Raw genomic sequence first — 22,429 nt, forward strand, 5'->3', positions numbered from 1 at the left:
TCTGGGAAAGTTTCTGCTTTCCTGACCAAAGAGACAGATGAGTTGTGTTCATGCCTTCCCCTACTTCTTGACTTGAGGGCACATATAATATCCATGGGCTACAGTCACCTCACCAATATGAGGGAATGATGAGAACTGTATAATCACTGGCCCTGAATTCTTGAGCTGTTAAATACTAACAATTACCTGCCCTGGCTGGTTTGGCTCAGTGGACTGAGTGCCAGCCTGCGAACCAAAGGGTCACCAGTTCAACTCCCAGTCAGGACACATGCCTGGGTTGCAGGCCAGGTCCCTGGTAGGGGATGCTCAAGAGGCAACCACACACTGATGTTCCTCTCCTTCTCTTTCTCCCTTCTTTTGTCTCTCTAAAAATAAATAAATAAATGAAACCTTTAAAAAAAATACTAACAATTATCTATATGCAGGTTTTTTTAAGGAAAATACCTATTTGTTTAAACCTTTTAATAGTCAAATTTTCCATTGCATACTCCTCACAGTATCCATAATTGCTTTCTTATAACAGGACAAGTATTTCTTTGTAATCACTTTCAGCTTTTTTCAACTCCAAATGAAATTATCACCATAATTCCTAATCGAGTTAACATGATTCTTTAAACATGTATAATAAATATTACAGTACATGTGTCCACCATAGGTTACTGTAATAAAGGCTGAATACATTCATCACTGTCCTGGCTATATAACAGCAAATCAAGATTCAGAGGTACTGTAACTAATGCGATATGAGACACTGGCAGGAGGTTAGTGTGTTCATTATTAATCTTTATTTTCCAGTTTATATGCACAGTTTTGGAAGAGTTCAGGAAGTTAAATTGTATACTTTAAGTTCAGATATATGAAATTATTTGTCAATAAGGTTAAAGCAACTTATATAGATAGTATCAAGGATAAATTACAAGAATCTAGAAATTTTATTCTGATATATTTCATAGCAATTAAAAAACATATACACCTTTTATTTATATTAACACATGCTCTTAGTTTAATAAAGGTTCTAGTTTTACAGACCAGCTCACAAAGGAACTACAAATATCTTAAAAATAAAATCTATATTAGCTTTAATTGAATTGCAAGATATGAATTTTTATTTAATTATATATGTAAAAACCTTTGGAAACAACAAAATAATGAAGAAATGATAATGTCAATTTCCTGTACTCTGGGATTAATCTAGTGTTTCTCCCACGCTCAGATCCTGCCATCCCCTGGCTCTAGAAGTTAAGTAAGAAAGACATGGGAGATACATCAGACACGCAATTACACAGCACAGGGCCGAACAGAAATCTGGCCAATTCTCTAACCTCTCTAGGTTCTGCTAATTTATCCACAGGGCTGGTATAGCTACAGCACCCACTAAATTAAAAGACACTGAATTTTAACATATTTTAAGAATGCTAGTGTGTTCTTGAGTAGACAGGTAAAACTTTTACCTATATCAAAGGGAATTACTCATATCTAAAAGCTTTTTTTTACTGGGAGGTCATTTTAGATATAGAAATCTATAATTTCAAATATATCCAACCACAATGAACAGTGAAATGCAGAGATTTTTAACATTCATGATCTCTTTAACACTGTACAAGTTTCTATCACACATAACTGCAGAACACTAAATTCTCACAATTATTTTTCCTCATTATTGTGTCAAACTTGAACAGTTAATAGCTATCAATATAATATCTCATGCAAAAGTATCACTTAGGATAAATTATTTTTCTTGTATGAAATTAATTTCCTTAAATGTAAAATAGGTACTATGTACTAAAAGCAGTACTATGCCAAGTATTCCTGCATACATGTTTCTAATACAAACTAGCCATCAGCTAGAGAAAAATAATCAACCACATAAGGCAGATTATATTCTTTTGTTAATCGCCCTGTGAAAAGTTATCTTTAAAGAAAGTTGGGGGGAGCTATAATTTGTATTTTATTGACAACAACTAACTGATTTATTTCTAATGTTCAGAAGTCCCCATTTAGCAAGCCTTGAAGGTTCAGAAATCAGAGATTTTGTATTTAAGAGTAATTTCATGAAATTCTCTACTTCCTACTATGGAATAACAAATTTTTATATAAGTATGTAGGTATATATATACACACATTAGAGCTGTGTTGTTCCATATAGGACACTGGCCTCATGTGGACAATGAGCACTTAAAATGAGACTAGTCCAAATTAGTGAAGTACACACCAGATTTCAAGTAACTGGTACAAAAGAAGAATGTAAGGTATTTTAATGATTTTAAATATTGGCTAATGTTGAGTGATAATATTTTAGATCTACTGAGTTAAATGAACTATATTATTAAAATTAATTTCAGCCATTTTTTGTTTTTAATGTTGCTGCTAAAAAATTTAAAATGACATATTGCTTCACATTAGTTTTTTATTCAACAGCACTGCCATAGAAACAGCAGACTCATTAATCCCAACCCACATTGTTCAATTTTTGTATCATTATGGCACTTGAGATAACATACTTTAATATATTAACACAAGGTTCCTGAGCTTAGATTCAAGTACACCTCTCCCCTTAAAAACAAACCCTGACAGAACCTCCTCCAGTCTTTGTCATCATCCTCTGTGTACTGGGAATTGTGCTAGCCTTTAGTTAGGTATAAGTCTGCCAACAGGCAGCGGATCTTTTGGGAGATGAAAATGTTCTAAAACTGGATTGTGCTGATGGCTGCACAACCATGAGGTATGCAGAAATCACTGGATTGTATACCGACAACTGGTAAGTTGTGTAGCATGTAAATTACACCTCAATAAAGCTGTTCATTTTTAAGTACACAGCTAGGGCCCAGCAGATCCAAAGTGCCATGTAGAAGCTGCATAGAAACTTCAGGTAGCTTAAATATAATGTCTCAATCCATATGACTCCATATTGTAGTGAAAAATTTTCCTGTGAGTATCCTTTCACCTGTAATAGGTCCACTGTAAACAGAGGATTATGCAATAATCACTAATTAGAAGAATAAGTTGAAAAGGACAAAAGGAACATTAGGGTGACTGAAGGGGACAGTTCACTTGTGTTCGGGGCACCCAAGGCAAGCAATAATAGCCCTTATGCACAACACTGCTGCAAACCCCTTTACCCAACCTGGGAACCTTAAGACCAAACATCTGTTGGTACTTTGCCGTCTTAGACAGAATACTGGAATACAAGAAACTTCCTACTCTACACTAGTGAAACCAAATGAAAAAAAAATAGATCAAGTCGAAATTAACTTTCAACAATTTCCATGGGAAACTGAAACTAAATTGCTGAGTGCTCTTTTCCTATTACAAAATGAAAAAAGTGGGAGAGAAATCTAGCAACTCAAAATTGCTGTCAACTTAGAAACAATTATTTATTAATAAATTTCAAGTTAAGAAAATAGGATCATTTATACATTGTTTCTGTCAGATCTTAAAACAAATTATTTTCAACCTAAAAGCTTAAGCCAGCTGGTTAGCCCAGTTGGTTAGAGCATGGTGCTAATAAAAACTGTGAAATTATTCACTGTGGATATTGTAGTGCTGCAACCTTTTGTTGCTGTTGTTTTTTTAACATCATTGCTAATAGCAAAAAATAAAAATAAAGACAAAACCCAGCTCTACTTTTTCCATTTTATCAAAATGGGTCTGAGGAACAATGACTATGCTCTCTTCACACTCAGGAGAATGCAACGTAAAACACAGATCAGATCTTCATGCGCTTGAACCACTAATGTGCTCGTGCGCTTCTTTTGGCCCATCTGGCTCATATCTCCAGATTTCATTTTACCCCACACTAAACAAAAACAGAAAATAAAAGGGAAATGAAACAGTAATAATAACACAGAAAGAACTCATACTGAACAATGAAACAGATTCCAAGACGTTGCATGTACAAAACAAACACACACAAAAATGTGCCCAGGCACTTCAGGATGCCTCAAATCCTCATTTTAGAAGTAAACTAGTGGATAGTTCAAAAGCCAGAGTGATTTAGAATGCTAAAATCATTTAGGAATGTTCAGCTAAGGCAACCATAGAATCGGGGGACCTGTTACAGTCCATTCTCGTTATAAAATGACTCATCTAGGCATTTGGATAAATCTCTGAATCCATTTGTTACAGTTCCAGACAAAAGTTATGTCACAATTGTGAATGTTTATGAAGTAGTTAGTAATACTCTATGGGCTGAGTAATACTTTTAAAAGTGAAACACATACAAAACATTCACTGAATTTGACCTTCTACAGCAGGCGTCCCCAAGGAACTCAGCTGCAAATGAAGCTCTGCCTCCTGTCTCCACCCCACCCCATCTACAGCTGCTAGTGAGGAAGCAAAGCTCACCTGAGCTCCATGCCCCCACCTGAGTTCCCCCATCCCCCGATCTTCCACAAAAGCAGTCCCTGGTGCCAAAATGGTTGGGGACCACTGTTTTTAGAGAAATGATTCCTTGTTGCTAAATACAGGATACCACCAGCCACTTTACACAACCCACACTATTGCCTGGTCAATATGGTGTCCCCAGCATATATTTGGCAGTTTTTTGTACTGTTTTATTCATGCATAAATGTTTTAAGACTCCCAGAATAAATGCACATAAAAATACAACTATATTTTTAAAGATATCCACAAAATAATGCTACCTAGGTATTAAAATTGAATTGCATTTGATTTGAACCTATAGTTACTATAACATCTATCCTTTTCATATTTATCTTTTCAATACTTAAAGTAGTGCAAGTCAATTAACAATGAAGTTCATTTTTATAAAATATAGAGAATTTTTTCTTTAGTCCAAGATGTATGCAAACTCATACAGCATACCAAAAGTAAAGCACTAATATTTAACTATTGAAAAAAATTAACTTTTACAAAATGTTCATAAAGCTCTAAAATAGATTATTTTAAACCTAACAGCATGAAGCTTGTGCTTTCTCTAATTTCCAAGCAGCCAAAAGAATTCATACTGAGGCACTATTCAACTTCTTCAGAGTTTGGGTCAAAGAACTCTTATCTACTTGTTGGTGGATTTCTGTCATACTCTCCCTCCACTCCTAGACACTCTTGACACCAAACAATGTGCAAAGAACTATAAGAAAACTAAAATGCCCTCTCTTTGATAGGTATTTACTTTAAGAATAAAATAGCCCAAAACATCTCAAATTTTTCTACAGGCTGTAAAGAAGAGAGGAAAGGGTGATGTTTTATACAGGCCATGGAGCTGAGAGAAAAAGCTGATTCAGGGAACCATTGTGCCAGAAGATTGAACGGATCATGCCTTTCATAAGGCTTTTCGCAAGTCACCATAGAAGTTGATTAACGTGCTCGCCATGGCTGTGTCTACTGCAGACTGAGGGATCATCCCACGCAGATCCGTCTGAATGTAGCCTGTCAAAAGACTCTGGTGTGCACTGTCTTTCAGTGGAACACAAAACCAACCACAGGGATGGTTATATCCGCGGACAAATTCTGGTCTCTTTTCACTCCATTCAAGACTTCTCCCTACAAGGCAATTTTAAGGTAACACCATTACTGGTAATGACTGACATAAGTCTAAAACTCTCATTAAAAATATTACTACATTTCGTTTAAGTAATTTTCATTATCCATGTAGATGAAAATTCAGCCCCAAGAGTAACCATGGAAGAATGAAAACAAAAAATAATTACCAGGTAGAAGTCTGACAGGGGGCTAGATAAGTAATGGGGAAAGTTCTAACCCCTTCGGAATGAAAGATATCATGTTGTCTTGGTAACCACACATCTTGGATGCGGCATCCAGGCCTCCAAGTGCCAATACTCAAACCTCTGGTGTCACCACTGCTCCCCAGAGGCACTACCATGTCCAACTTTGGTACTACCTAGTTAAGGATAAATAAGCAGATGTTTTACTACAACTGCCTTAGAAAGCAGGAAGCTTCTAATAGCAGTGTTTTTAATTTTGAAAAGAAGACTATCACGCAACTCAAGGAAGGAAAAATATTCTAACACACACCAAGCCTATTTTTTCTACCTATATGACTAAGAACCTGTTTTTCATCTACTGGATTCTTTCTGGAAGGCAGTCATGTGACCCACATTTGTTTGCTGTGGCCTGGAGGGCACCACATAACTGTAAGTAAAAACTTAGATCTCAGAACCCTTCTTGAAATTGTTATTTTAACTTTTAGGGTTCAGTATTTACAAACAAAGCCTAGGGATCATAAATAACTGCAAAAATATATCTTATATTGAAAGAAACATCCAGCCTAGAAAACTCAAATAAATTGAGTTTTAAAACAAATTGAAAGGAAGTATAAGGTTTTGAGATCATTACCACAGGATAAAAGCCCTCCTTGATAGTCCACAGTGTAGGAGAAATCAACAAACTCTCGTGGGGAAATTATATTCCAAAGCTGACCAGCAGTAGTGTAACGCATCACACAGCAATTCTGGAAGAGGAAAAGTAACAGGTGTTACCACTACAGGGACACATACATAGACTCATGTATCGTAAGTTCATCTTCAGTAAAAAAATGAATACTTACTTAAAATGCATTATAATTAGTAGTAATGATTCTTACAGTGCTTCCGACAGGTTTAGATCTCTATTCTAAATCTCACTGTTGTATGCACATGAAGAGGATAAATAATCAAAATACAGAGACACAGGTTACCCCATATCCAAATCTCTAATTCAATAAAGTCTCTTTGTATCCAGTATGATATTCAACATAGAAGTGTGTGTTGTAGACTTTAAATGTTTAATATAAAATCCACAAATACCTTAACTAAAACACCACATGGTTCAATAAAGAAATTCAAACATGATGTCCTGACCAGTGTGGCTCAGCTGGTTGGGCATCGTCCCGCAGGGTGAAAGGTCGCCAGTTTGATTTCCGGTCAGAGCACTAGCCTGGGTTTTAGGTTTGGTCAAAGGTAAGGGTTCGTAGGAGAGGCAACCGATCAATGTTTCTCCCCCTCTCATTCACCCTCCCTTCCCCTCTCTCTAAAATAAATAAAGAGTTTTAAAAAAGAGAAATTCAAACATGGCAAAACTCAATGGCAAGAGCTCAATGAATAAAAGTAGGAAAAGAGAGCAAGCCACTTCAGGTACAAAATTCTCTAATGCCTATGATGGCATTTTTATATTTGGTCTTTGATTTTAGATTAATATAGATAGAAAACTTACATATAATTTATCTATAATTTATTTACACATAGCAGTGGTGTTCTCAGAATTTTAGATTTCAGAACTTAAAGTTTTATAAATAAAGATGCTGATGATTGCCTTAAGCAGCAAGGGTAGAGCTGCTGCGGAAAACACACTCAGGTCTGACTGACACTCATTAGGTGATATGAGAAAGCTCTAGCTTTTTAAAAGACAGCAAGGATTCCCCTGTGAGATCTTTGCCATGAGTACTCAAAGCCATGAGTGCAAATGTGCACACACGCTCACATTCGTACCCTCTCTCCCTCTCTCTCTCTCTCTCTCTCTCACACACACACACAATCTGAAGTAACATTTCTACACAAATACCTCTTCAAAGTGCTCCAAAATGTCCAATGAAGTCATTAAGCTGTCCCAATCCAAGCGACAGGGACCTGGGCATATGTGGTCCATTACACTATTGACAACATCATCTATAACACCTTGGGCTTTGAAACTGAAGGGAAAAAAAAAACATTAAAGTCAAATACTATTAAAATGAAAAATTTCCGCATGTCCTTGTAGTTCAAAACTAACTTCAAAAAGAGTAAAAGTTAATGAAGATGTATTAAAGGGAGTAAACCCCAACAACTTTACTGATAAATTAAGTTCTATCAATTATTTTCTCAGAATGCACTCTTTGTCCTCAAATCTACTAAGAGATCTGAAGGCTATTTCATGTGCTATTACCATGGACATAGTAAGTACCGTCACACCATGACGTAGCCAAAACAGTATGCAGACACTGTGACACTTCCATTTACTGAGTATGCTATTCACTTCAGTTGTGCTCTAACATGTTATTAGAATACACATATTTTTACCGTGACTTTTAAAAACTTATTATTAGGAACAAAAAAACAGGTCACCTAGAAATAAAACACCTAGGACTGCCTCATGAATAGTATTAAAACTTGAAATACTTGAAAAGTGGCATTATATGCATATATCTGCAGGGAAAGGATGTATTATTCTATAAATGGTGCTTGGGATACAGTAATTACCTTAATAAAGAAACTAAAAACTAAATCCCTATTTCACACCATTCAAAACAATTCCAGAGAGAGTAAAGCCCACTATGTAAAATGCAAAACTTTTAAAGTTTGAGAAAAATATATAAGTGACCATCTGTGTGACCTCTGGGTACAGGGTGATTTAAAAAAAAAAAATCAAGTGGTTGCTTCTTGTGCAGCCCCCACTGGGGACCCGGCATATGTGCCCTGACTGGGAATTGAATTGGTGACTCTTTGGTTTACAGGATGGTGCTCAATCCACTAAGCCACACCAGTCAGGGCCAGGGGGATGTTTTAAATATATAAAATGCACAAGAGCACAATTAATAAAGGTAGTTAAAAGTCTAAAATTTGCATACCACAAATGACAGATTAAGTAATTTCTTTAAAAACTATTCATAGACTGGAAGAAGATATGGGCAATACATATACACAGACATATGATTATTATACAGGGTATATAATTAATTCCTATAAACCATTAAAAAAAAAGACAGATAATCCAAAGAAAAGATGGGCAAAGGACAATTAAGATTGACCTGAAATGTCAATAAATTTAGAAAAGATGTTCAACTTCACTTAGAATCAACTAAATATAACAAGGTACCCTCAGACTGGCAGAAATTATAAAGTTCACAACAAGTATTGAATGGAAGGGAATGAGAACTCTCACGCTGCCACCACCACTCTAGGGAGCAATCTGGCAATGTCTGGTAAAGCTGAATGATGCATGTCCCTCAGAGCCAGGTGCATACCCAAAGAATCACACAGGTGTAGGAGACATATAACAAAAGGCTTCCTAGAGCAGTGCACTTTATAGGGAGGAATTGATGGCCACCTGAAAAGTTATCAGTAGGCCAATATGCAAACAGATGAATACATTGTGGTATATTCATATAGAAGTGACAGAATAGATCTACATGCTAAATCCTGAAAACATAATGTTAAGTGGAAAAAATTAAAAGCAGGTCACTAAAGGAAACACACACAAGTGGTCAAAGTGTGAAAAAGAACAACTTCAAGATAGCAATTACCTCTGGGGGGGAAAAGAAAGAGAAGGAATGAGAGACAGACTGGCTTTAACTTTATCAGCAACATTATTTGTTTGTTTACTTTAAAGCATCTGAAGTTGTTTTATCATTTTACAGATATTTCAAGTTCTAACTTACATTATCTCACCCATCCTAGATCTGCACTTCCCTCCTGCGTTCTCTAACGTGGGGTGGAGGATGGGCAGTGGGGGCCGTACAAATTAATCCAGTCACCCAATTAGAAATCTGGGGTTCGATTTGGACCCTTCTTTTTCTCTTAACCTTATTCCGATAGTCAGAATTAAGAAGTCATCGTGCTTTAAGATGATTTCCTAAATATAACCTACTTGGAACAGTATCTGGTTCTCAATAAATGATGTCATCACTGTCAAAACCACCCACCACCACCATCGCTAAGTCTCATGTCCACTTGCCCTTTTCCACTCCCATGCTCTGTCTAGTTTGTGCTCTCTGTGTTCAACTCAGCACTGCATCCATCTCTAGCTCTTTAAGAAGCTTTAAGAATCTGAAAAAAGCCACAAATGTCTTCCCAAGAATGTACACACTAAGACAAAATTTTGTATACAGTCTTAGGGGAACTTCAAGAAGCTAGTCCCGGACTCCCTGGGTAAAACCTCTTCTCTCAACTCTTGGAGTTCCTGTCACACTGTTATTAGAGTAAACTTAAAATCCTTTGAGGACCTGAGAGGTGGGGCTGGGGGCTGAACACAGCCTAAGTGCCATACTGAATTCCTTAGTTGAGCATTCAAAACTCCTGCAGACATATGTTCTCCATACCCTCATAATTTATGTTCCAGCTATACAAACACTACTTCTATCTCCCTAAACAAACTTCTTGAAGTGTTTCCCATCTGTGCTTATGCAGCAGATGCAATTCCCTCTGCCTGGAATATGAATCCGTCCTCTATTCTCTAAGAAATACCTATTTCCCTTTTAAGACTCAGCTTAAATATTAGCTCTTGTATGAAGTCCTTTCAAATCACCAAGCACAATGCTCCCTTAGCACTCTGTACACTTTTCAACCCTCGCTGGGAATTACTGATCTAAAGGATCAACTTTCCACCCTTGCTTACAATGATTAATCCAACTCCAGTTTCTCTGTCCTCATCATAAATATTGTATAACTCATCTTTCTGGAAACGCTATCTCTGATATTACACTTCAGAACACTCCATGTATAGGAAGCAGGGCCAGACCCCAGTTTCATTTTAAAATTGACTGGGTCCCAAGGACTTGAAAATTCCACTCCAATTACACAAAGTAATTGTCCTCATTGGCTTTAAAAAGTAATATATATATGTTTTTTCTGTTTAAAGGGGCAATTCATGTTCAACTATACGCAAATACCAACGAACGGAAATAAAAATCACCTATAAAACTGCCATCTAGAAGTATACATTTGGTGTTAAAAAAAACAAAAAAAATACATAAAATCATTTCACATCTGTGCTATACACAGTTAAATATGCACTTTATTCACTTTAAATTATATAGTGATCATTTCCTTAAGTTTTTAAAAAACGTTTTTTCTTGTCTTTCTCTTGTTAATCTCTCTTTTATTATAGGAGTAAAAAAATCAGAATGGTAATGGGAAAATTATTTTTCTTCCTCTACAACATCAATATAAATATAAATTTATTAAAATATTAGAAAGAACATGGAAGCATTTTTATAACCTCAAAAATAGATTAGGTCTATCTAGCAAAGTTAGAAATGTACAAAATCCAAAAACCTTAAAATATTGATATATTTAACTACACAAAAAATCTGTTAAAAAATGCAATCCTTTTGAAAATAATCATAAGCAAAGTCAGAAGATAAATGACAGAACAGGAAAAATATTCACAACTTATATCGCCCTAATATATAAAGGTGCACCCTACAAATCAGTCAGAAATTATCAGCAACCTTATAGAAAAAGTTGCAATGTCCATACAGAGTTTATTAAAGGAAAATAATGAGTAGCTCTTAACATTTTTTTAATACCAATTATAAAAGAAATTAAAATTACAATGAAAGGCCATTTGTCACTTATCTGATTAGCAAAACTCAGTCTCATGCATTATTGGTGGGATTATATGGTGGTTCAATTTCTGTTAAGATCAGTTTGTCAGTATTTATCTACATTACAAATATATATACCCTTTGACACTAGGAATTTATCACCCAGATACGCTTGCATATGAGAACAACATACTGTACAAGGGATATTCCTGAACATAGAAGAATCATTTACAAGGCATTGTCTGTAATAGCCAAAGACTGTAAGCCACCTAAATGTTTACCAAAAGGCAACTGATTTAATCAACTGTGGTAAATCCATGCAATGAAATACTCTTTAGCTGTAAAAAACAAGGGAGTTCTTAATTAATCAATATGGAAAAATCACGCAGAAAAATACAAATACACGTATCATACTTGTGTGTAGAGTAAGTTGTCACATATGTTAAAAATATTAAAATGTGAGGGTGAATAAAATGTGTCTATATGACTTATTTATACATAAAAAATATCCGGAAGGATAAACAAGAAAAAATAACAGTAGTTATTTGTTAGGGAGGACAGATACTGAATCAAGAGGGATAAGGTACAAGAGAATCTTTTGTTTTAGTGCTGTTTGTACACTTTGATGTTTGAAACATGTGAATGTGTTGCCTATTCAAAAAACTAATAAAGTAAAATCTGCTGTGGGAAAGGGTAGGGGAGAATACCCAGATTATGCATAGAGTATGGTTTCCTAGCAACCAAACCACATCCAATTTTCCCTCCCCTCCTTCCAGAGCCTATTGAGTGATGCACTGGGAGGTAGGGCAGGAGAGGGAGGATGAGGGAAGTAGAAATGCCTGACCTCACACCCAAGGAGTTCTGCTTTCCACATTGATGTCAAATAAAACTATACACATACCAGTGTTTGTATGTGCAAATGTTCTTCTGCTAAAGGTAAACATGTGGCAACCTTTGTTTAATCATTTCTTTATGTTTAAAAATATATATACCAGTAGGCTAAAGAAAAGGAAGCAGCCTGGCTGTTTTTACCCTGGGAAAGCCTACTCATTAGCTTTTGTCCCATTTCTTTTTTTTTCTTCTTAAACTTCCCCCTGGGAATTGACACTAACCAAATTTCACTTGAACACAAACAGGAGATGGGGGTACTCTCAGATGACTCGCCCTGTGCACTGCACACTCCCCAGCAGGCCCTAGTCCCTCTGGTTCCATCCTAGGGAAGTAAATAAAGGCCAGATGAGGCTCTTTCCAGGTACACATGCTCCTTTGTAGTGATTCAATACTCAACAGGTATCTAGTAAGGGATGCAGGGTAGGTTTCTTAACATAAAGGAATCTTACCCACAGGGTTTCTTGAGGCAAAGCCTCCATTTTGGTTTCAATTTTGGTCATTATTGAAAGGCAAGAAATGGGAATTTGCTGGCAAGAAAAAGGAATTGGGTACTTAACCAAAACAAAAAACCCCCCAAAAAACAGAATAACAAATTCACAGTTCCCCTGGGGAATTCACTTCCACTGGCAAAGTAAAATATTTATTTAGAGTGTCATGAAGCACAAACATTATCCAGGAACTGACAGGAAAGATTTTGGAGCACTCCAAAGGTGGGTGCCCCAGAGCTACTACAAGTTTCTATGATGAATTGTTGGAGAAAGATTCATTTTGCTCTCTTTGAGTGGAGACCAGTGGGTCATCTATCTTTGAAAGCCTTGAATAAAACTTCTGTTTTAAAGCCACTTTTGCAGCATGATTTGCATAGAAAGAGCCATATCCAGACTGCGATTGGCCTGGGGAGGAGGAGCCAGTCCAATGAAGAGGACTCCAACAGGTCCTTTATTCCCAGATGACATGATGGTCTGTGTTGAACATCCTAAGACTGGTTTTCCTATACTGGATTTACCTGAAGAGGAATGGGTTAATGAAAGGATGTATATGGCCAGGAACTGGAACTGGAAGTCCCACTGAGGCAGGCTGGTAAACCAGGACAAGTGGAATGGGGTTAAATAATGTTTGAAAATGTGTTTTTCAAAAGATGGTAAAATATCATGTATGTTCTAACCCTAACCCTAACCCTAACCCTGACCCTGACCCTGACCCTGACCCTAACCCTAATCAAACTTCGTAATAATAAAAATAATAATAAAAAACAAAACAAGAGGAAACCAAAAGGTTTGGAGAATAATTTAGGTTGAAGAATAATTTACTCATTCTCCAACTATTGATTACTCAAGTTGCTTATAATTTTTAATATTATAAGCAATGCTGTGATAGAAGAGACAAGTACTTAACTATTATCCTTCTGATGATTTCTTCAAGATAAAATCTTAGCATCAAGTATGCTATAGCACCGAGTGAATGTAAAAGACTCTTAGAAGGATCTTATAACTATGCTAAGAAATTAAGATCTTATGTCGTTTGATATCATTATTTATGACCCTCTCGCCACCAACTCAGTCCCCAAGGGATATGGAAATTAAATAGGCTTTGACTTCATTAAGGTAATTTGCTTCCCAGAAAGTTTAAATCTGAAAAACAACGAAGGCTCAATTTTATTGGCAATGATCATTTAGTGATCATTAACGGGTGTGTGTAGGGACATGTATAAAATGTTTATCAGTGTCTTAAGAGCTACATAAAACCACTAGATTTACTCACAGATATCCATTAAATTCTTCTGAAGGTTTTCTCCAAATGGTGACATCTCTCTAGAATAAAAACAGTATATGGTGATAATTATATATGTAGAACCCTGGATATAAAACTGACAATTTCATAAGTCTAGAGCATTAGTCTTTGCATTAAAACTTAAGTAAATGTTCAGAGATGAATAAAAGTTATTTATAGCATCAAATGATCCACATTTGAATTTCTTCTGTATCCTAAAGTTCTTCACATTTTACTTAAGTTACAGGCCTCCAAAAAGATTTTTCAGTATCTTGCTGTGACCCAGGCCCTGTAAAGATTCAGTGATGGCACTATCGCATTGGCCATTATTATTTGCTTTATTCTATTTGCTTATCTACTGACACGTTTAGACTAAGGCATTAGAAATGCTAAATATTTCATTCTGAATTCACTCATATCTTTTCAAATATTAAACAATTCACACTTATTATGACAGTGCTGCCTTGGTCCCTACATTTTTTTCTGATCATTTCCCAAGAAATTCTGAACATCACAATAGCTGAAGCACTGAACCGGAAGGGTCCTGGGTTTTAGGGTTGGCTCTCTCAACACTCAGCCCTGGTCTAGTTGGGGCAAGCTATACAGATAAAAAGTACTAACTGGCAACCCTCACACACTTGTTGAAATATTTGAAACTACTCCAAACTATCAATTACAATACTTCCTTAAATTGACAATGATACATTTTATTTGTTGACTTCAGAGGCTGTTCTTCAGGCTCTTCTTGCCATTGAGTCTATTCTCGTGTCCAATATCTAAAGAATTAATGTAAACTTTACAGGATTACTGTGTTTCTTCCTTTATTACATGCTAAAACACACATTTTATTAGCAAAATTATCTATTCTGCATATCCATCGTAAGTATGGTCCATATTTTTCCATACTATTCTGAAAGTCATTAACTGATTCATTAGGCAGAAGATACACCCCAAATATAAGTAATTAAACTAACTTACCGTTTTCTTGGCAACTCGCCACAGGTCATCTTCAATGCTATGGTACTGGATGAGAGTGTTTTTAAGTTTAGTTGCAAAAGCGGCAGCATCAGGCAGGCCTTCCATTTGCCTTTGTTCCCCTGTTACAGAGACCAAGATTAGCATCAGCAAACACCACAATTTGATGCAGTGGGGCAGTGGGTTTCAAATGTAGCTTCATAATAGAACCATCTGGGAAGCTATAAAAGATACCTATACCTGGACCCCATACCGAATCAACTAATCAGAATCTCTGAGAGTAGGAACTGAGCATAGGGTTTTTTTAACACTCCCAAGGTGAGTAACACATAGTGAGGAATGAGAATCACACATTTTAAGTTATTAAAATCACTCATATAAAAAAATACAATCCAACTTTCCCTTTCTAATAAAATCCAGTGAAAAGAAAATTAATTATAAAATTCCAGGTCACTTAAAGAAAAAAAATGCTATTTCCAAAATACAAAAATAATACACAAGTCTTTAAAAATTCCTTAAGATTTCGGCTGCTGAAAATTTTTATTTTACCATCCAAGAGATTCAGGACTCATTCTAGCAAACAAATAACAACCAGAACTAGAAACCTCTTCTTACATCCTTAAAGATAAGGCTACAGAACTCCGAACAACTTCAAATTTTTTAAAAGCTCCACTGTTTTCAATATTTCATTGCATTTGGTGAAGTGTTACAGGATTCAGTCAGGTAACTGTGTAAGGAAGAAGGTCCTATGAAGAATTTTAGAAACACCGGTACAACAAAAATAAATGGTTCATATTTTTAAGGGAATAATTTTAACTATACAAAGAAAATGGCTATTTCATTAATAATTCCAAACAAGGTACTATTCAACATTATTTTTAAAGGGAAAAGATTACTAATCTTTAAAGATAACAAACTTACTATCAGGGATTCTGTAATGTGATGGCTTTAAAACAGTGCAAGTTGTCTGACACACTTCCCATCAAGAGGTGGGTCTGTGACTCTGCTTGACTTTCAGGGTGAGGTAGAAAACAGAAAAGTCCATGCAGCTACTGCAGGTTTCTTTTAGAGGGACTGCTTTGGGAGCTTCTGATCAACATGCAAGCATGAAAAAAATCTGGCTTTCCTGAAGCTACATGTGGAAAGACCCCAGGGAAAGAGGCAGAGAGAGGGAGAGAGACATCACTCCTAAGTCCCAGAACCCTACTTAGAACTTCATGCCTAATGGGCATCTCTTGCTTCCCGAGATTTGTCTGTCTTCCCATATTAACAATTAGCTATTAAAATGGTAATTGAGCCAGGCGCTCAATGTCTAAAACCTTGAAATCTCCCTTCATAGGAATTAAGAGATTCCTAAACACAACCCCTCATCCCATTTACCTGCAATGTTCTTGTCCTACCAGTTTTCTTTCTGTTCCTCACACAGGCCAAGCTTGCCACTGACTCTGGGCCTTTGTGCTTGCTATTTCCCTGCCAGGATCACTAGACCCAAATCTGAGCACAACCAGTAACAACCTATAATGACAATCTTTCAGTTTGGACCTCCTGTCCTTAATACAGTCTTCTATTAAGTCACTATTATAGCCTTCGTTCATTGTCTTCTTCATGCTTATCACTACCTGAAATGAAATTGTTCACTTATTGGTATACTGTATTCTACTCTTTGATCATTGGCATCAACAGGGCAGGGGCCCTTGTCTGCCTTATTCACCAGTCTGTTCTCACCAATTAGAACATTGCCTGGAACACTTTAAGCCCCTGATCTTTGTTGAAGTGTGTTTGCTTCAAAACAAGAATTATTTGCTCTTAACTTTATCTCCGTTAGTGCTGTGGTACTCTCCAGTAAAAGCCTAAAGGAGAAAAGGCTTTGGGGGAAAAGCTGACCATTTATAGACCTGTCAAGCTATTAAAAAGTAGATCAAGAAAAGATTGACATGAAATACCAAGCCTCTGTGAAAATAAGGCTTCAATCCTTAATTACAGATGCACACGTCAGAATCACCTTCATTATACTTTGCAGTAGTTGTTGCTGTTGACAAACACTCCCTCAGTCTCCTTTGAGTCCTCTCTTTGACTAGGCCTACCTCTAGGGCTTGTCCTTAGCTGCCTTAGTTTGGTTTTAGCAAGAATCCTGCTAAATCAGTTTAGTGAAAATCTCCCACCCTCAAAAATTCCTCATCCCACCCTCAATCTTCCCACCCTGGCTTGCCTTCAGCAAGGGTCCTATCAACGTAATTTAGCCAGAATCTCCCTTGTCCCTAATATTTCCTCTTAGTAATTTTCCATCCAGTGACACCTACCCTACTCGTTGGCTATAAATTTCCACTTATCCTTGTAGGATTCAGAAGGAAGCCCAGTTCTACACCGAGGTTTCTTTTCCCCACTGCAATAGTTCTTGATGAAGATTTGCTTTTACCACTTTAACTTCTGTCTGCCTCAAGTTTTCTTTGACACTGTTTGCAAATGTTAGTTTTTAGGGACCAATGATAAATAGTGTGATTCAGGTGGTTTGTTCTGAAATCTAGGTCCTTTAAAGTCTCACTGATCCTCTCTGTTATCCAGCCAGAATTGAAAACCACTGATCAAAAAATTAAAGGGGGCAGAAATAAATCAATGCTCTAGTCAACATTTAACTAGCACAACACAGAGCAAACAAGCCATCAAAAAAGATAAACATTAAGATGATACAGAACTACGGGGGAAGAAGAAACTTTCTTCTACTCTCTTAAGGTTCTGTCTCCAGAATGTGTGAATTACACTGATTAGATAGATTAACAGGCAAAAAGGTAAACAAATCTTACTTGATGTTAATATTTTAATTCGTACCTGTGCAGAGGCCTTCATAAAAAGAAAGTGGAGACCCAAAGAATACTTACCCATAATTTTAATAAAGGGTGATAAATTGTGAAGAAGTGATAAGACAGAGGAAAAGGGGTTGGACTTCTAGGGGCTATAAATTAGTAAATATATGGAAGAAAACAACAGAAGAGAGGGTTATTTTAGTAAAGTGTTTGTAGAGACCATCTGGATGCCACCTTTCTGACTCCAGTGATGAGAGCTGTCCTCTTCCTGAGGTAGGAGAAGAGACAGAGACCTTCACAAAGGAAAATTTATGTCCTACTTTTAGGCAGGTAGTGGGAGGAGAAAGAGCTCTTTTTCTCATTTGCTGCTGCTTAATTGCCTTCAGCTCAAAATAATCCTTATTCCAAGTGGCATATTTTGGGGTGTCATATCTCTTCAGGAACATGGGAAAGTATATATAGAAAATTCAATAACAGAAAACTTAGAATCTATGTAAGTGGTGAAAAATGTATAAGTACATATCCTCCCACAGACTAAAAGTGAATGAGCTCATTCAAAAAGTCCGTCAGTCAGGAATATATCCCATTTCCACCCAAGGGACTGCCAACTTGATAGCCAGTACAATGACCTTATTCAAGAATATGTTATAAACAAAAATAAGTTCTTAGAGAAGAGTTGCAAAAGAAATTTCATTTATCTGTTACTGGGATCATGATAATAAACGATATTCTTTAAACTCAAAGGTCACCTGCCAGGTTCCTGGCAAATAAGAGAATTTTTTCAAAAACATCTGACAGAAATCAAAGGTGAAATTGAAAGCTAGTATTAGTATAAACAACATTATCTCTGTGCAAATCAAGCACACAACGTGTAAGCAATAAAAAGTACTTATAAAGATGACAATCTGAATCTTTACAGTGCTTACCTTAGGAATCACTCACTCCTACTGATCAGTATAAAGTACAAACTCCTTAATATGGCTTATGGGCTCTTTTATGAACTGGGTGAGCTTCACTGCCTAATTTCTACTCTTCCTTCCTGGATTCCCCTAATGATTATGTTAGTTCCTCCTCCAGTGTTTTCTCACAGCAGCTCTGTAATGTAATCATTCACTTGTCATCTTCTTCCAGTTGATTGTAAATCTTTTGGAGCAGGAAATGTGACTTGTTCAATGTTATGTCTAGCATGCAGTAGGAACCCAGTGAATATTTAAAATAGAAAAAAAATGGGTGGACAGTGAGCTACTAGTCTCACTATGGAAGACCTCAAGATATCAAAAGCAGACCCATTTATGCTAATCATCTTTGAGCTTCTGAGTGACTAAAACTTCCATTACTGTAATGAAAAACAATTTCTCAGAGGTCTATTATTTCATTTATCAAGCATCTAGTATATACCAGTCCCTAGAACTATAGAAATTAATATACTTCAGTTTTGGCTCTCAAAATTTGTTTATTCCACCCTTCAAGTAAACTTTTAACTACAACGATAACAAAAATTAAAACTCCTGTGAATTGTGTCACTTTAAAGATGATAGAGGAGAAGATAGGTAAGGAACAGAACAAAGGAGAAACTTGGAAAGCTCTCTTATTAGCCAATGAAGTATTTAACCAGGCAGATAATTTGTGCATGAATTTGTGTTCATCAAGATTGAATCCAAAGGAGAATAAATCTGTGTGTGGGCAAGCATGTCAGAGGATCTCTAGAAATATATATTGCAGAACCAAGAAGAGGCAGTATTGGGGTTATCAAGGTCTTGGCACTCTCCGAATATAGCAGGCCATTCACGTTAATCAAAAGGAAAGCATACCATATGCCCTAATGCAATCTCCATCTGTAGAGAATGTCAGAAAAATGTTTCAAATATCACTCTCAGTTCCCCCTTACTAATTACCTTATTCCCTTTCTTGACCTTATATCAGGAAACTCTCCAAATCTACCAGTTACATTTCAAAGAGAACAGGTACCACTTAACCTTAACAGAATCTAACAGATTATATGCTCTTGACACTTTTGTTACACAGTGCTGAGTAATGTCCACCTTCATTCTTTCCTTACTTTAACCTTTTTGCTCATGTTTTCTATGTCCGTGTTTTGGAAGTGACCACTAGTGCAGATAGTGGGTGCCATCATAGAGTGGGCAGCCTTTCCCAGTTAAAATTCTTCTATGAGCACCATAGTTTTTAATCAATACATCCCCAATTTGTATCAAATATGTGTCACAGTGAAATGGTCATAGATTGTATTTTAAGTATGGAACATAATAAACATCTCAACCTCTAATAAAGTGAATGCCATAAAAATCTGTTTGTACTTATGCAGTATGATTAAATCATAACTCCCTTGTTAAAGAAGCTCATATCAAAATCGACCTTCCATTAACCAATAGATATGAGTTTCACTTATGTGAATAGCTTCAATTTAACAGGCCTTAGATTTTCCCCCAGTTGCTGTGCAAACCAAGGTCTTGTAAATTAAATTATATTTTCTACCTAACAACAATTTCAGCATATGCATGATTTCCAATCTGGAATTGGTAATTTAGCTTTTCCAACTCAATAAAGTGCAGTAGTTTCCCATTTTGAGAATGGCTGTAGCAGGTATGCAACAGGGAAGCCTCCTTCTGCAACGTGACTAATGTCCCTCGGTTTTAGTGACCACTGTGGTTTATTTTAGCACAAGCTTTACATCAAGACCTTTTACAACACTTAAGGCAAGATTAAATTCTGAGGATATCACAACTTTAAGTTTACATCCTAATGTTCATGCTTCTAATGCTCTACTCCTTTTTTAAAAAATAGTAAGAGCTAATATTTTTTATCATTTACTGTGTGATCAATCTTCTGGCTACTTTAAATTGTATTATTTCATTTAATCCTCATAAAGAACCTTAGGAGCTAGTCTGTAATTATCCCTATTTTACAGAAAGGGAAAGGAGCAATGAGAAAATTAGGTCACTGACCCAAGATCGTACAGCTAGTAAGTGATGGAGCCAGAATTTCAACCCAAGGCTTCTGCATTCAGAGGCTAAAGGTCTATTTTGCAAAACGCTGAAAGCTAATCACTGGAAAAGACTTTACGTTAAAAATCTGATATCATATTGAATTTGTCATATGTTGTCCTGGCTTCTGAACCCAAAATAGTTCAGGTAACCTTTCTTAATGGCAAATTAAGGATAATAGTAACACTAATTTATTGAAGAATTACATGACTTTACACACTTAGCACGGAACTTGCAAGATACAGGGAGGGACAAAAGTAGGTTTACAGTTGTTCGTAAAGAAAATAGTACAATAATTAATAAATAATAGTACAAGAATGAACTGTCTTTTGCGTATTCACAGCTGTAAACCTATTCTCTGCCCCACCCTGTCTAGTGCACTTGGAAAAGCTGTCTCTTATCATCAATGTGGTGTGAGTCAAGGCTTAGTGGGAGAGGGTAGCCGGTGTGGTGTCTGTGCATTTACTGAAAAACAGGAAGCACGGTCCCCTTCACGGAACATAACCTACCTCGTCTAGAAGCGAGGTTTTCACCGCCGCTTCCCCATTTAACAAATTTAGAAACTGAGGCCTAATCAGTGTCCAAAACCTTAAGCTGCTGAGCAGTGCAGAGAGACAAAGTGCAAGCCCCTGGTTAATTCCGGATCGTCCTCTCCCCTCCCTGAGCCTGTTTTCTCTCTCAACTCAGAGGTCCACACCCGCCCGCACGCGGCGCCCTTGGGCCGCTGCCCTCCTCACCCCACTCTCCTCAATAGCTCCGGGAAAACGCACCCTGCTGGGCGCCCCGGACGCCCGCCTGTCGCCCTCCCTCTTGGCCGCCTCACTTACGCTAAGAAGACCCCGCGCATCCACCCAAGGCTACCTGAGAAGGCGCGACCGGTGGCGTGGAGCCCTGAAGCCTCCGGGAGGGACTTAACGCTCACCGCTCTCCGCACCGCGGACGGGTTAAAGCTCTCTAAGAATAAGCACCCGTCGAGGCAGCGGACAGCGGCCAGCCAATTGGCGTCAAGCCACTGCAGATCACGGCCAACTGGAAGGCACCAAGTTCTTAAGGGGAAGGCGGGCCGAACTTCCAGGCACGCCCCCCCGGCTCGAACCCGGAGCCCCGAGGAACTACACGGCGAAGTTGAACGCAGAAACGTGTGTTTGCTTGGATTGGCTGGCGCGGCAGCGTGCGGAGTGCTGATTGGTCTCCGGGAAATGGAATGATTCCGCGTGGGTTGTGAGCTGGCAGGAGGTGGCAAGTGTTCCCGGAGGGTGTGGAGTTTGCTGTGGAATTGGCCGGGGCGGGGTGTGCCTCGGCCAGTTCCAGCTGGGAGACATGCAAACACAAAGAGGTAGTGAATGGGGGCAGTGAAGGGTTACGCTGGTCTAAACTCTCCTCGGTTATCAAGATCTACTACCACGCAGCTGCCTACCCTCACTGAACCGAAAGCGAAATAAGAAAAGGCCCCAGTGCACGACCTTCTGCTGCCCACTTCTCCTGACTTAGAATTGAGAGCGCTCTGTGAGAACGCGTATAAACGAAGTCACTACCTACCACGTGTGAATCTTCCTCCTAGATAAGGGAGTTCAGACGACAGACAACATTGAAAGCAGAGAAAAGGAGAGGTGTGGCTGGTGGCTTTAGCAGCCTCACAAAGTGTTCTGTTTGTTTTTTTTTCTATTTTGAAGGTAACATTTCATCCAGTGGCTGTGAAATCACCTATCTGATAGGATATTTGGCAAATCCGA

General features: G+C 37.4%; 1 protein-coding gene across 1 annotated transcript; it reads right to left on the reverse strand.

Moving 5' to 3' along the window:
* Positions 1–762: 762 nt before the first annotated feature.
* On the reverse strand, positions 763–21,780 carry STARD4 (StAR related lipid transfer domain containing 4). Its single transcript, XM_045837974.1, has 6 exons — positions 21,558–21,780; positions 14,897–15,015; positions 13,910–13,959; positions 7,519–7,645; positions 6,316–6,430; positions 763–5,502 (listed from the first exon to the last, which is right to left on the reverse strand). Exons 2-6 carry the CDS (start codon positions 14,999–15,001, stop codon positions 5,282–5,284), a joined length of 618 nt encoding a protein of 205 aa, XP_045693930.1. The 5' UTR covers positions 15,002–15,015; positions 21,558–21,780; the 3' UTR covers positions 763–5,281.
* Positions 21,781–22,429: the final 649 nt, after the last annotated feature.

The sequence above is a fragment of the Phyllostomus hastatus genome, unplaced genomic scaffold (assembly GCF_019186645.2).
Source record: "Phyllostomus hastatus isolate PE091 unplaced genomic scaffold, TTU_PhHast_1.1 phas_contig_254, whole genome shotgun sequence".
NCBI lineage: Eukaryota > Metazoa > Chordata > Mammalia > Chiroptera > Phyllostomidae > Phyllostomus > Phyllostomus hastatus.

Bases quoted from the DNA above. Each gene is read 5' to 3' on its own strand.
- STARD4 (XM_045837974.1), bottom strand. From the start codon at position 15,001: ATGGAAGGCCTGCCTGATGCTGCCGCTTTTGCAACTAAACTTAAAAAC. The intron at 13,960-14,896 runs GTAAGTTAGTTT...TTTTTATTCTAG, and splicing joins GGCGAGTTGCCAAGAAAACG to AGAGATGTCACCATTTGGAG. The intron at 5,503-6,315 runs GTAATGATCTCA...ATTGCCTTGTAG, and splicing joins AGGAGGGCTTTTATCCTGTG to GGAGAAGTCTTGAATGGAGT.